Source organism: Halichoerus grypus, chromosome 1, assembly GCF_964656455.1.
Source record: "Halichoerus grypus chromosome 1, mHalGry1.hap1.1, whole genome shotgun sequence".
NCBI lineage: Eukaryota > Metazoa > Chordata > Mammalia > Carnivora > Phocidae > Halichoerus > Halichoerus grypus.
Window position 1 is genome coordinate 192,175,094 of NC_135712.1, and position 14,172 is coordinate 192,189,265.

Here is a 14,172-nt window from a genome sequence, read left to right on the forward strand (position 1 = left end):
AAGGGCTTAGGAGGGAGACAGGCGCCAATTGATGCAGGGCCCTGTGGACCAAGGGACCGTGTTTGTATTGAATTTGAAATGTGAAAGAAGCCATTCAGTTATGCTCAGAATCATTCTGCGGGATCGGGTTCTGGACTACTTCAGCTTTAGCCTATCCTGTGGTTCTGTGGGTATGAACTAACCCCTAGCAATAAAATCCAGTTCTGATTGATTTAAGCAGAAGAGAAATTTATTACAGGATATAGGAAGCTCCGAGAATTTCGGAAGGATTAGGGAACCGGGAACAACCTCAAATTACACCACCAAACATTTCCTACATGCACAGCATTGCTGCCACTGCTGGGCGGGTGTAGAGAGCATGGTGCCAACTAATGTGCTTCTCAGTTGCCCTTACTGCTGCCACCACCCCCATGCCCCCCCAGCAAGAGTAGCATCTGCAGTGTCCCTGCTGTTTGCATACCAGCTTATGCTGCCACATCTGGGGAGTATCTGATTGCCTGGGCCTAGTTCATGCTCTCCTGCCCTAGCTACAAGGGAGGCTGGGAACGAAAGTGTGTGGCATCCTCATCTCTTTTGGTAGAACGTGGGCTCTTGTTCATGAGTTGGGGCTCCCCTAAACCTAGGGAGACGGTTGAACTGCAGAGTATCCAGAGGGTTAAATGTCCCTCACAGAGACACGTGGAGTAAGTGACTGATGGAGTCCCTCGGCCTTAACAGTTTTCACCAATAGGTGGTAGCGCTTTAAGAAAGACCAGACTGCCTTCCTCTTAGACAATGATTTAAGAAAAATAGTGCCAAATTTGGAAGCAGCTATTTCTCGGTCTGTTGAGAGGCTAGGAACTTTTTTTTTAAATTAGTTTAGTTTGTGCAGGTGTGTGGGGTAGCATGTTTCCCCCATGTTTATCACAGGTTTGCATTCCTGTTGGAAATGCCTTAGCCATTGTCAGGCCTTATAATTGCTTCTCGTTAGGGCCACGTGGGGCTTATTGTCCAAGATTTTGCTGCAAAGTTTATTGTTTATCTTACATGGTCTCCAGGAAGTTGCATGCGGAAATCTCTGAGCCTTACCAGGAAGTCTGACTTAAAGGGACAGCATCCAGGGCAGGGCACTAACTGGGAGAAGGCTCTGAGCTTCCAACCAGAATCCGCTTCCCTCCGGTGGCAACTGGAAGCCTTTTCTGAGTATCCCCCACTTGGTTTGCTGGTTTCCAGTGTTTGGGTGATTCCCTTCTGATTCTGATTTAAGGAAAAAAGTGGCCGTATTTACTCTTCGAGTATACATGGATACATACCAACCAAAATAAAACAAAAAACCACTTTCACTGTGATGTAGGCAGAATAAATGCTCTGAGTCACAGGTACACACATACTTTTTCAATCTCTTGTTATTTTCTTGGAGGGGTATTTTCATAGAAATCTTGAACTTTTTAGATAGACAGGGATTTCAAGGAAGTCAGCATTATAACATTGAAAAAGTAAATGGGGAGGGGAGCACCTGGGTGGCTCAGTTGGTTAAGCATCTGACTCTTGATTTTGGCTCAGGTCATGATCTCAGGGTTGTGAGATCAAGCCCCATGCCGGGCTCTGTGCTGGGCGTGGAGCCCGCTTAAGATTCTCTCTCCCTTTCCCTCTGCCCCTTCCCCCCCACTTCTATCTCTTTCCCTCTCTTAAAAAAAAAAAAAAGTAAAACAGAACTTAAGCTTTAACCACCTTCATATTTTTGTTTTCTCTGTTGGAAGGAAGAAGGGAAACGGGAAATTGCAAACTTCCATTGTCTTTTTCTTATTAGATATCTAGTTGACAGCTCTCATTCAAATTAGGGTAAAAATCAAATTGTTTCAGATTTGGTACCAACTTTTCAACTTGCTAAGAGGAACATTTTCTGCTTGAATAAAAAAAAACCCAAGAAGTTATTACTGGACTTTTTTTTTTCTTTTAAAAAATATTTTATTATGGAAAAATTTAAACTTATGCAAAAATAGAAAGAATAGTATAATGACCCCCAATGTTTCCATCATCTTTAGTTCTGCTTTTAAACACATGTATCAGTTAGATTCCTATAGACCTCTCTACAACCCCGTAAGGGATAATGGAATCATTATTCCTGGTTTACAGATGAGGAAACTAAGGGTCAAGGAAGTTAAGGGAGTTACCAGGTCATTCAACTAGTAAATGGCAGAGCCAGAGATCACACAGCTACTCTATCAATTGACTGTTCATCATTCCAGCCGGCCCATTGTTCCCAGAAATTATCCTTAAGGAGATACCTGAACTCAAAAATAAGGATGAGAAACTATTTTGTAAAAATGATTTCTGCTCTTGTTACATATTTTTAACTCAGAAATTCAGTTTGTCAAAGGTTGTTCTTTGAAATGAGCAAATTACTGTTCAAAATCCTCCTGAGATATTCAGGTGTTAGGAATACCACCCCCCTTCATATTCATATTTTCCATTTCCAATCAATTTTGACAGTGTAATGCCAAATAGTAATTCTCATTTCCAAGTAAGGAAGCTCTCTGGCTGATAAATATCAGCTAATCAGTTTTTAAGCTTTTCTTTTTCCTAAGAATTGGGCAGAGGTCAGCAACCCACTGGAGTTTCACTCTGAACTGATAGTATAACAAAGAGACCTTGACAGTCCTTTGAAAAAGCTGTACTCCCTTTGAAAAGGGTGTCCATGTTCCTGAGCAATAAAGTGAATGGGCTTATTTGCTAGCACCCCCGTCTGCTCCCTGTGGAAAGCTTCAGGCTATGCTTGCTTGTGTTCATAAAGGAGGGGGAACCCTAGGGTGCTGCTTCATCACAGCGCACATCGGAAGGCAGCTTTCCCTGTTTCTGATTCGCTTTTTAAAATAGCCGTCTGTGTGTCCGTTGCCAAAATAATGTGAGGAATTTGATTATAAAAGTTCAGATCTGTTTAGAGAGGAAAAATACAGTGCTCAAGCTATTGCTCGTAACAAAACCAGCAAGATAAGCCCTCAAGATTAACCATGATTAGCAATCTGTTGAGACTTCCATGTTCGAGCCTCATTTATTTTTAGTTCTTGTGTTGAAACCATAGATGAAGACTTTTCTATTTATTCATTCTTGACCTTGGGCAGCCAGGTTTGCTCCCACATTCTTCTCATCATTTTGTAATCTTGTTGAGCTGGGATATTAAGCAGGGCTCTAGAAGAGCATCAACATTTTCAAATGGTCCAAGTCATTTGAGTTAAACCATCTTGCATATAAGCAGCCCCGGCCTGGAACGGGGTCTGGACCCCCCATTTGTTGGTGATTCATGGGAAAGGGGGCAGAGTAGTTGTTCAAGTTTTGCTTGGATTAACCACACTTCCAGCACTGAGGAGTAGATATGAAGACATTTGATAAGAATGCATGACCGCAAGTAACTCCCAGGCTCGAAATACTTTGAAGCCCTTTTTATTTCTCACTGACTTGCCTTGCATGATGCCTTCCTGACAACCTAGTAACACCAGTGGGTATTACTGTACCTCCCCTCTCCACCACAACATACATTTTTTTTTTTTTTTTTTTAGTCTTACTTGAATTTGACAGTAGCATCCAAAACCAAAAGATCCGCGAAATAATGATTTTCTGATACTGGAATCTTGGTTAAATCTATGTGCAGTATGCTATTTTAATTTGGTCCCTACTGCCATCCCATTTTCTTTTTTTTTTTTTTTTTTTTTTTTTTTTTTAATTTTTTTATTGTTATGTTAATCCCCGTACATTACATCATTAGTTTTAGATATAGTGTTCCATGATTCATTGTTTGTGCATAACACCCAGTGCTCCATGCAGAACGTGCCCTCCTCAATACCCATCACCAGGCTGACCCATCCTCCCAACCCCCTCCCCTCTAGAACCCTCAGTTTGTTTTTCAGAGTCCATAGTCTCTCATGGTTCTTCTCCCCCTCCGATTTCCCCCCCTTCATTCTTGCCCTCCTGCTACATTCTTCTTCTTTTTTTCTTTCTTAACATATATTGCATTATTTGTTTCAGAGGTACAGATCTGAGATTCAACAGTCCTGCACAATTCACAGCGCTTACCAGAACACATACCCTCCCCAGTGTCCATCACCCAGTCACCCCATCCCTCCCACCCCACCCCCCACTCCAGCAACCCTCAGTTTGTTTCCTGAGATTAAGAATTCCTCATATCAGTGAGGTCATATGATACATGTCTTTCTCTGTTTGACTTATTTCGCTCAGCATAATACCCTCCAGTTCCATCCACGTCGTTGCAAATGGCAAGATCTCATTCCTTTTGATGGCTGCATAATATTCCATTGTATATATATACCACATCTTCTTTATCCATTCATCTGTTGATGGACATCTTGGCTCTAGATTGTTTCACCACCTAGTTTTCAATTCAGGTTGTGGAATTATTTTAAAATGTAAAGTATCATGGGCACCTAGGAGACTCAGTTGGTTAAGTGTCCGACTTTTGATTTCCGCTCAGGGCATGATCTCAGGGTGGTGGGATCGAGCCCCATATTGAACTCCATGCTCAGCCGGGAGTCTGCTTGAGGATTCTCTCTCTCCCTCTGCCCTTCCCCCCCATGTGTGTTATTTCTCTCTCTCTCTCTCTTTAAAGATTTATTTATTTATTTGAGAGAGAGAGAGAGCACAAGAGCAGGGTGAGGGGCAGAGGGAGAAGCAGACTCCCCGCTGAGCAGGAGTCTGACATGGGGCTTGATCCTGGGACTCTGGGATCATGACCTGAGCCGAAGGCAGACGCTTAACCACCCAGGTGCCCCCCCTTCTCTCTTTAAAAAAAAATTTAAAAATAAACAAAAATGTAAGGCATCCAATGGAATATGGTCAAAGACCCTGAAATTCCCAGCCAACACTGAACTTTTGTGAAATCTATGGCTTCTTAGGTACAAATAGGAAAGAGACTGAGGAACCAGAATAAAATTCACATGGAGAAAACCACCGTTAGTCACCAACTTTTAGTGAAGTAATTCTACTGAAATCTCACCATTTTGTTTTATGTACATGAACTCCTCACAACCCTGATGAATATGTTTCTTATAATATTTTTGGTGAGAAAACTGCTTGAAACTTCTCAACAGAAAAATGCGGTGAAATATATAGAATAACAGTGCAGGAAACACACCCCTTTGAGTCCCAGGGCCAAAAGGAAGCGTGTGGAGGCACCTTAGCTAGGTCCACATTTTGGCACTAGTGTCTTCTGCATACAATAAGAATTCGCTAGCAATGTGGTTATTTAACCAGATGTGGGGAAACAGGGGCCAGTTTTTGCATTATAGGTGCGTTATGGGTATTTCCCCATTATAAATATATAATGATTCAGCTCCACACACTTAGAGAAAAATATTATACCTTAAGAACCTACGCCCCCAGAATTTCATAGGTTTTTTTTTTTTCTTTTTAACGTTTCACTCTGATCTATGTAGAATTTATTTTGGACAGTGTGAAGTAGGGCTTTAAAAGGAGGCTTTTCTTTCCAAGAAATGAATTATCCCATTTGTTAGCTATCCTTCTCTCCTCCTGTGGTTTGCAGTCCAACATTTGCCATATGTCAAGTTCCAGAATATCCTGGGGCAGGTTTCTGGCTGTCTGTTCCAGGGGCTGTATGCTTGCAGCAGGAGCTTGGAGTCAGACCACCCAGGCCCCACTCCCGACCCTGCCACCTCTAGGCCCTCTTGGGCAGGCTCCTGCCACCGTTTGAGACTCCATTTAAAAAAAATCTGTACAGTAGAGATAACAGTGAGGCTTATCTCAGGATACTTGTGAAGGTCAAATGAAAAACTGCATGGCAACTCCTATTAAAACATCAAAAGTCTGCAGTCACCGTTTATGGTTTTAGTAACTGTGTCTTTAGGATGTTTTAATATCTGCACAAAGGTGGACTTTCATCATGAATGATGCTCTCAGTGGTGGCAGAGTTAAGAGTAAGTAACCGGGAGGCAACATTTCAAGTTCATCTCTCCTGTTTGCAGAAAGTTCACAGGCTAGGGGCTGATGAATTGGGTACTTCCATACCGTGGCATGTGCTGCCGTATGGGTCTAAAATGTGTATGATTTAGAAGGATGCTCTGGATGTTAAGTGAAAAAAGCAAGTGGTAGAATAATGTTACCATTCCAGTTTTGAAAAATATAAATAAAAAATAAAATGTTGTACACAGCAACTTGTGTGTGTTTAGACAGAAGGAAATGTCTAGAAGGATTGCCAAACTGGTGGTCCTTGGGTCGTATCCAGCCAGCACCTGTGTTTTGTGTGGTCTGTGTAGCACTTTTTAAAATGGTGCATCCATTGCCGGCATTTAAACATTGTGAGATTTTACATATAACCTGGGATTTCCAGCTTCTCTTGAAAAACTGGAATGTCTGGTAACCCTGGACCAGTAGTCCCTTGGGACCCCCATAAGCTGGAACTTTGGGCCAATACTCTCAGGGGCACCCCAGGGCCCACCCAGGCTATTCTTTCAGGTACCTGACCCCTGGCCCTGAAAGCATTTGGGTTTATAACCCCTTTATCTGTAGCTGGCTTTGACATGGGTCACTCTGGCAAATGGGATTGAGGTGGAGAAAAAAAGCAGGGCCTTTGGGAAGGCTCACTTTTTACACTATGTATTTCTGTATGGTTTGAATGTATTAATACCATGTTACTTTTAAAATTGAAAAATTAGTAGAAAAACATATTTGAATACTTGGTTGTATCCTAGGTGCCCTGTAGAGAAAACCCACATTCCTGTTCCTTTATAAACTTTCATTATGAAGCTAGAAATGAACTTGAACTCTGCATGGCAGGAGCCTCTGATTATTGAAATGTTCCATCAAGATGCCCTCTGCGTGGACCAATTTCATTACTGGAGTTCTCATTTCTGATCAAAGCAGGGATGTCAGAGGAGATGGCCATGCCCTGTTCCTTCCTTCCTTTTCTCCTGCCAGGGGTATCTGCTGGCTCTCCTACCCGTGCTCCCTCCTTCACAGCTACCTGCCCTGGGACCCACTCAATTTCACCTCTTCCACGAAGTGCTGCAGCCCACGGGTTTCGGTTCTTCTTTCTCATTCATAGTCAGCAACCAGAAGTCAGGCTTAATCATTCTTGGATTAGCTGATGTGAATGTGCCCTCCCTCCCCCAGAGAAGAAGTAAAGTCTAGTGATCATCTTAACATTTCCTTTGGACTCTCATTGGGGGTGATCCTGGCCTCGGCTGCTGGGGCTCCATTCAGTGGCGTGTTTGAAAATCCTCCAGGAGAGGAGTGGCTGGGCTTATGGGAGCCTCCATTGGCCCTCAGGAAATTGGCATTCTTCATTAGCTGAGCTGTCTCTAGAGCTGGCTAATCTCAGCTTGTTTATAGGCCTGTACGAATTCAGGTCCCTTTCTGTGCAGGAGGCTAGGGTGAGAGGCCTTTTTAGGAATGCCTACTCCCCCACCCCAACCAGCCACCACCTACCCCAGGCTTGCTTTGTGGGGAGTCAGGCTTTTGGAAATAGGGGATCCCAAGGATGAGCTGAAACCCACCTTTTGTGGGCACTGCTGTTTTCTGGCACACATCGCCGAGGGTTTCCTGAGTGCCAGACCTGGTAGGTACCACATGTGGGCTTTGAGGTGACCCAGATGGTTGCCTAAAAGGGCTAAGCCTTTTTCATGGTCATTTCACTTCCTTCTTTCTCCAAACAGATAGGACCCCTTCAGGCTCTTTGAAGCAAGACCCAAATCTGTCGGGGAGCAGTGCTTTCAAAGCATTTGCTTTTCTTGCAGAGTACCCCGTGGGCCTGCATGTTCCTGCTATTGCCTTTGCCAATTCTCCTGCCTAGAAAACCCCTCAGATTCTACCCATGTGTCTCTTGCTCTAAGAAGCCTTTCCAGATTTTGTCCCCATAAAAAAATGCATTGGCCAGGCTCAGTTATTTCTTGGCCCCTCAATACTTTTATTGCAAATCCTGGCAGCACTTCTCTGGTCATCGTTGGTTCATCCTTGTGCTTCCAGAGCCCGGTGTCTTCTTTTGTAATGCCTGCAGGTCATAAGGCACTCTTCTGAGGCCCTTGTTAGGGGCCAGGTCACTGCCCTTAGCGGATGGGGAGAGCCTGCTTGCTTGGATGCTCTGGAGTCCCGTCTTAGATGGAAGCTTGTTCCCTCTTTGCTGGGTCCCCCACTTTACTCAGGGCTCAGACAAGTCGAAGCTCTTAAAAATCTGGGCATTTGTAAAACAGCCCCGGGAGACTTTTGCCTGAATCTTTGCAGCTAAAAGTTGCCAATCAAACTACACCATTAGAAAACTAGAAACTAAAAATAAATAATTGAAAGCTGTGCTGAAGTTATGTCTCCTTGGATTTGAGACCCACCTCTACCATTCAAGGAGGGTGAGGGGGTTGAGTTGTTTGTGGAGAGGGCATGAGCAGGGCATGGTTTTCGCCTGAAACCTTGCAGGTCTCTGTGAGACAATCTATCTCACCCAAAGAGTCTGGGTTTTGTAAAAGGCAGGTGAGCCGGGCAAGGTGTTCATTCTGGTGAGATCCCATTTCATAAAATGAGAAATGTCAGCCATGAGTTATTTCCATAATAACTCTGAGAAGAGCGGTAAGGCCTTTTGTGATCCACGTCAAAAGCTGAAAGGGAGGTTTCCAGAGGCAGCTATTTTGAAGGGGGCTCTGAAGAGGAGATTTGCCTAAGAGAAAAAAAGAAACAGATGGGTGTGGTGTTCACCACCACTCTCATTTATTGAGTTGCTATGAACTTGGGATTCAGTGAGGGCTCTGTGTCCTAGGCAGGGCCGCTGGCTCTACTCATTCCCCTCTGAACAAAGTTCTCCCGGCATCCCTTCTCTGTCTCACGCCGATGGCTGGGTTTGGGTCTGCAGAGCTCCAGACTTGAAGCCTGATGTCCTAGCAGGAAGCTCTGTACAGCTGCCGGAGTGCCCGGCATGGCTTTAGGTGGGGACCCTGTGAGCAGTGTGTGTTTCCTCCAGACTGGGGATTGCCAGCCAGGCACTGGATTTCTGGTGTGCCTCTCTCTGAATACCCAAAGGCACAGTGCCCTGAAAAAGCAGCAGCGGGTGAGGAAACCACCGGAGGTGGGGAGCTCTTGGCTGGTGTGGTCTCAGCTTCTGACACTTGTAACTGATGGCCCCCTGTCACTTCCTGTCATGCAGCCCAAGTGGCGGGGAGGAGTTCCTCCAGGGAAACTATGCTCTGCTCAGCTCAGAGAATCCCGTCTGCCGGGCTCCGTGGCAGTTAGGGGCGGGGGACTCTGCGTGGATGAGGCCGGAGCGCCCCATGGTTTGGTGCTGCTTCTTTGTCCGGGCTCAGGTAAGCTCCCTGCGGCAGAGCCAGGGATAGACGGGCTACCCACTTTCACCCATGCCTGGCTGGGCAGTGCCAGGAGCTGAGGTGCGGGAGGGTGAAGCTGCCTTGCACCTCCCAAGCAAATGGGCAGGGAGCTGCTGTTAAAAACACCTGGGATGATGGAGGGGGGACTCCTGTCTCACTTTAGTGTGAATCAGAAAAGAGCTGTGTGGTTGTGTTTAAGACCACAATGGTTGCTTGGTTGGAGATGGTGAGTTGAGTGCCTAGCTGTTAGCGCTTCCTTTAGCTTCTGTGATTGGAGGAGAGAGAGAGAGAGTGTGTGTGTGGGGGGGGGGGGGGGCGGGTGGGAGGGTGTCTTTCACTCTTTGTTTCACGATGCTAGTATTTTAATTTTTATAAGAGATCTGTTTTCAGTTAATCAAGGGGAAAAGATGCATCTGCCTTCTGGTGTTTTTTGTTTGGGGAGTTTTTTAAAGTCACAAAGTGGATTTCCAAGATCTTTTCTTCTCCTTTGGATTGAAAGATGGCTGAAATCAATTTTGGAAGTTCATTCTGCTTGGAACAGCTTTTTCGTAGGTTTCCTTACAGTGAGTCTTGTGTTGTGAATGTGTTCATCATTGAGAAGATCAAGTCAGATATTATTATCAGGGGAGATTCAGACTCACTGGTGTTCTCATTAAGAGTGTTGGTACCTGGTTTGGTTATGTCTGAAGGAATGGCTGAAAATGTTGCATTTCTATGGGCTGAAGAATGGTTAGGAAGCCTGAAGGTTACTCCCTCTGTCCCTTTTGTTTGTGGGTGGGTGTTAAAGCTTTGGATAAGCCACCCCTATTTTCCAAAGAAAGTGTCCATTGCTTTTTCTATTCCTCTCACCAGAATTCTGAGACTGATTTTTGTAATGCTAATTCCCACTCTCATACGTGACCATTCTAGACATACATTTTTAATCTTTTCATGTGATTTGGATGGTTTTACTGTCTTTCTCCTTTCCCATCTGACTCATCCAGCTGTTTACTCACCTGATAATCATTTTTGAGTCTTTGAGATACAGATACATTTAAAATGACTTACTACAATTTAGTGATAGTTAATACAACATAAATGAAAAATAATACACTAGCTAACATTTATTAGATACTTTTCACATGAGTAAGCACTTTACTCCCGTTAGCTCATGAAATTCCTACAACACTATAGAGTTGGCTATTATTACTATCCCCATTTCTTAGGTGGTACACTGAGATTTAGAGAAGATAAATAATTTGCCCAAGGTCACCTACCTGGGGAGCAGTGGATCAGGCTTCAAGCTCAGGCAGAATGGATCCAGAAATGACATTCTTAGCTATTAGGTGCTGCATGAGGATTTCAATGATGGAGCCCTTTCTACATTGCCTGTCACCTGCAGTATCTTCAGTAATACTTTGCTTTCTATCCTTTGGCAAATCAGCCTGTTTTGGTTGATGTTTGCTCTGGTCTAATTAGTGGCTACCTAGACAAATCACTACCTTTTCTGGACTCAGTTTCCTACCTCTCAAATGGAAGTTTCTCTAAACTCATTTTAGTTCTGATAACGAATCTAAGGTATGCAAATATCTTGTACAAAAAGTCAAACATAGTTCTCATATCTTTCCTATCTCAAAGTTAAATGAGTGCATTTAAACATACATTTCTCAAGGATATCAACTGGAACTAAAAATGTAATTGGCTGGGTGGCCATTGACCTTTATTTTGCTCTTGAAAATATTACTGAATACATTTTTATTTCTTGGTTCTGAGAGTCTCCAGAGAAAGGATCTGGAGGAATTGGGGCTGTGTGTGGGAGGTCAGTTGGTAAATGGATGTGGTGGAGAGAAAGGGAGGGGAGAAACACTTCAAAGATCTTATAAATCCATCTTCTGAGATTTGGCCAAGGGAGTTCTGGATAGGTGGAGAAATGCTAGGGTGTAATGATTGAGGGCATGGGTTTTAGGACCACACAGATGTAGGTTTGCGTCCCAGCTTTGCCCCTTACTAGCCATGCAATCCTAGGCCTGTTACCAAATGTCTCTCATTCTGTTTTCTGCTCTGCAAAAAATGGGGATGATAAATAGTGTCTACTTTATAGGATTGTCATGAGGAATAAATGAAATGACCCATAACCGTGCCTCGCACAGAGCCAGCACTCAGCAAATGTGATCCACGTCCCCAGTCTTGTTGACCGCAGACTGTTGGTGGGCACCAGAGACACGAATCCTGAGTGTGTAAAGACTTAGCCGTGCCAGGGCTGTGAAACATCTATCCACAAAGATGAACGTGGCCCTGGTTTGATTTTGTTGAGGGAAGGAAGCATATTCCACAGAAGGTCAGTACTTCACTTTAAAGCCCCAATTCCAACCATGTTTTTTTTTTTAATCTTTTTTTTAAGATTTTATTTATTTATTTATTTGACAGAGAGAGACACAGCGAGAGAGGGAACACAAACAGGGGGAGTGGGAGAGGGAGAAGCAGACTTCCCACTGAGCAGGGAGCCCGATGCAGGGCTCGATCCCAGGACTCTGGGACCATGACCCAAGCCGAAGACAGACACTTAACAACTGAGCCACCCAGGCACCCCTCTAGCCATGTTTTTACAGCTTGCCCAGAACGCCAAGTGGGAGCCATGAAAGGGGAAGTTGATTCAAACCAGATTCTAAAAAGGCCTCTCTTGATAGAACACACAGAGATATGACTCGGAGAGGGCGAGGTCAGGGTGGTGACCCCCTGTGTCCACCCAGACAGAAACAATGGGTGACTTTAGGACCTAAATATAGACTATGTGGATGTCACTTAGGGAAAACTAGTTCCTGATGCTGACTGGGGTGGGCGGGTCTCTTGGGAAGAGCTCTGGAAGCAGCTCCTGTGTGCCAAAACCCTTGCTCTGTCAGCCCTCTTTTTCTGGATAATTCTGTCCATATTGTAGCTTTTCCGCATCTGTTGAGCATCTGCCTCTGATTGGCAGCCTTGTTTATGTCCCCATCTCTTCCCTTCCAAGTCTTCCTCGTGGCGTTTACCACCTCTCCCCCTTGTTTCTTGCAGACCCCACCCAGCTCTTGCCAGAAACTGCAGGTGTGGTTGCCATGGTGCTTGCTTCTCGTGGGGCAAGGATAGTTGCTTGCTGGGAGTCAGGAGTTTGGGGTTCAAGGTCTCGGTTTTGCAGTTCACCTTGGGCAATGCTGAACCTCACTGGGTACCAGGTTCTCCAATGGAGACATTGCTCTTAAGAACCTGGATCCTGGGGCGCCTGGGTGGCTCAGTCATTAAGCGTCTGCCTTTGGCTCAGGTCATGGTCCCAGGGTCCTGGGATCAAGCCCCACATCGAGCTCCCTGCTCGGCCGGGAGCCTGCTTCTCCCTCTCCCACTCCCCCTGTTCGTGTTCCCTCTCTAGCTGTCTCTCTCTCTGTCAAATAAATAAATAAAATCTTAAAAAAAAAAAGAATCTGGATCCTGGAGCTTGACCGTCTGGGTCCAAATCCTCACTGCCACTTGACCTTGGGCAGGTTCGTTACCTCTCTGGGCCTCAGTTACCTCACCTGCAAAAATGGAGATAATGACCATGAGGAGTTTATAAAACAATACCCGTGAAACCGTTAAAACAGTGCATCTTGTGTCAGTGCTCAGAAATGCTAGCTATGATTGGGGCGCCAGGGTGGCTCAGTTGGTTAAGCATCTGACTCTTGGTTTCGGTCGTGCAGTCACTAAATGCTGAAATGTGTTTCCTAAAATACATTATAATAAATACGTCCAGGTCTACTGCATGTGGGCTGAAGTGATACTGTGTCTCTCCCCGGCCACTTCCTGCACTTTGAGGGACCGCAGCATCTGAGACCCAGGTTGCTGCCAGCTACCGGTGTCCACAGTGCTCATCCCACCAAAATGAGTAAAGTCAACCTGTCCTTTCATTCACCACGCAGTGCCTGAGAACCAGCCTTGTGCCTGTCTCTGTGCCAGGTGCTGAAATGCCCAAATTATGGGTCTTTGTAGCCTTTTCTATCTTCTTTGAATGGGACATTACCAGCCCAGAGAAAATAGGGTAGAGAGAGGCACGAAATAATCTAGTTGCTGAAATCCCTCCTTAATGAGAAGTAAGAGAAGTCAAGGCCACGCTCGGCCTGAAATCTCTGGATGTGGGTCAAGGAGGCTGTCTCAGTCAGCTTTTGCTGAGTAACAACCACCCCAGCTCAGTGGCAAACAACAAGTATTTGTTCTTATGTTCTTAGCTGTGCAGGTTGATGGGGGCGGTCTGCCCCGCATGGGTACATTAGCTACCCATATGTAATATTCTTCCCCTGCAGAGGTCAGATGGTCCCAGAGGAGCAAGCAGGAATATAAGATATCCCTAAGGGCCTAGGCTCAGAATTGGTCCACTGTCCCTTCTACCCATATTCCATTGGTCAGAGCAAGTGAGAGTACCAAACCATGGAGGTCAGGAGAGAGCATAGAAGTTCGCTGAAGAATAAACTAATCCACCACAGAGATCATCGCTCTTTACTCATTCAGCCCACATTTATGTGGGGCACTCTGCCATGTTGGGGGAGGATAAATATAGTCACAGTAAATGATGAAGATAATGAGGACATCTAGCCCAAGGCCTGGCATGCTGTAGGTCCTAAACAAATGTCTAATGGATGAGTATCTGTAGTACCTCTGGAGTGCTGACTAGTGATGAGTATTTCATAGAGGTTATCGCCTTTTATCCTCCAAACTCTGTTTGGGCAGGTGCAATCATCCCAGGTCAAACAAGCAGGATACTATTTTGGCCTGTTAAATGCATATAATCGAGATCATCCCTGATGTGGGGAAAGAGGCAGGGTTTACACCAAAAAGGCTCCAGTTCAAATCCCTCATGCCCTTGTTCCCATACACTTTG

General features: G+C 44.9%; 1 protein-coding gene across 2 annotated transcripts in view; it reads left to right on the top strand.

Annotated features, from left to right (window-relative positions):
• Window positions 1–14,172, top strand: part of ARHGEF3 (Rho guanine nucleotide exchange factor 3) — a 293,957-nt gene that overhangs the window by 114,657 nt on the left and 165,128 nt on the right. The window contains exon 1 of one of the 2 annotated variants that reach the window (XM_036082421.2): window positions 9,204–9,290. The exons of the other annotated variant lie outside the window; for it this stretch is intronic. Within the exon in view, the coding sequence (XP_035938314.1) occupies window positions 9,240–9,290 (51 nt within the window). The 5' untranslated portion in view covers window positions 9,204–9,239. Of the gene's footprint in view, window positions 1–9,203; window positions 9,291–14,172 lie in introns of those variants that run through there. 2 annotated transcript variants of the gene reach the window in all.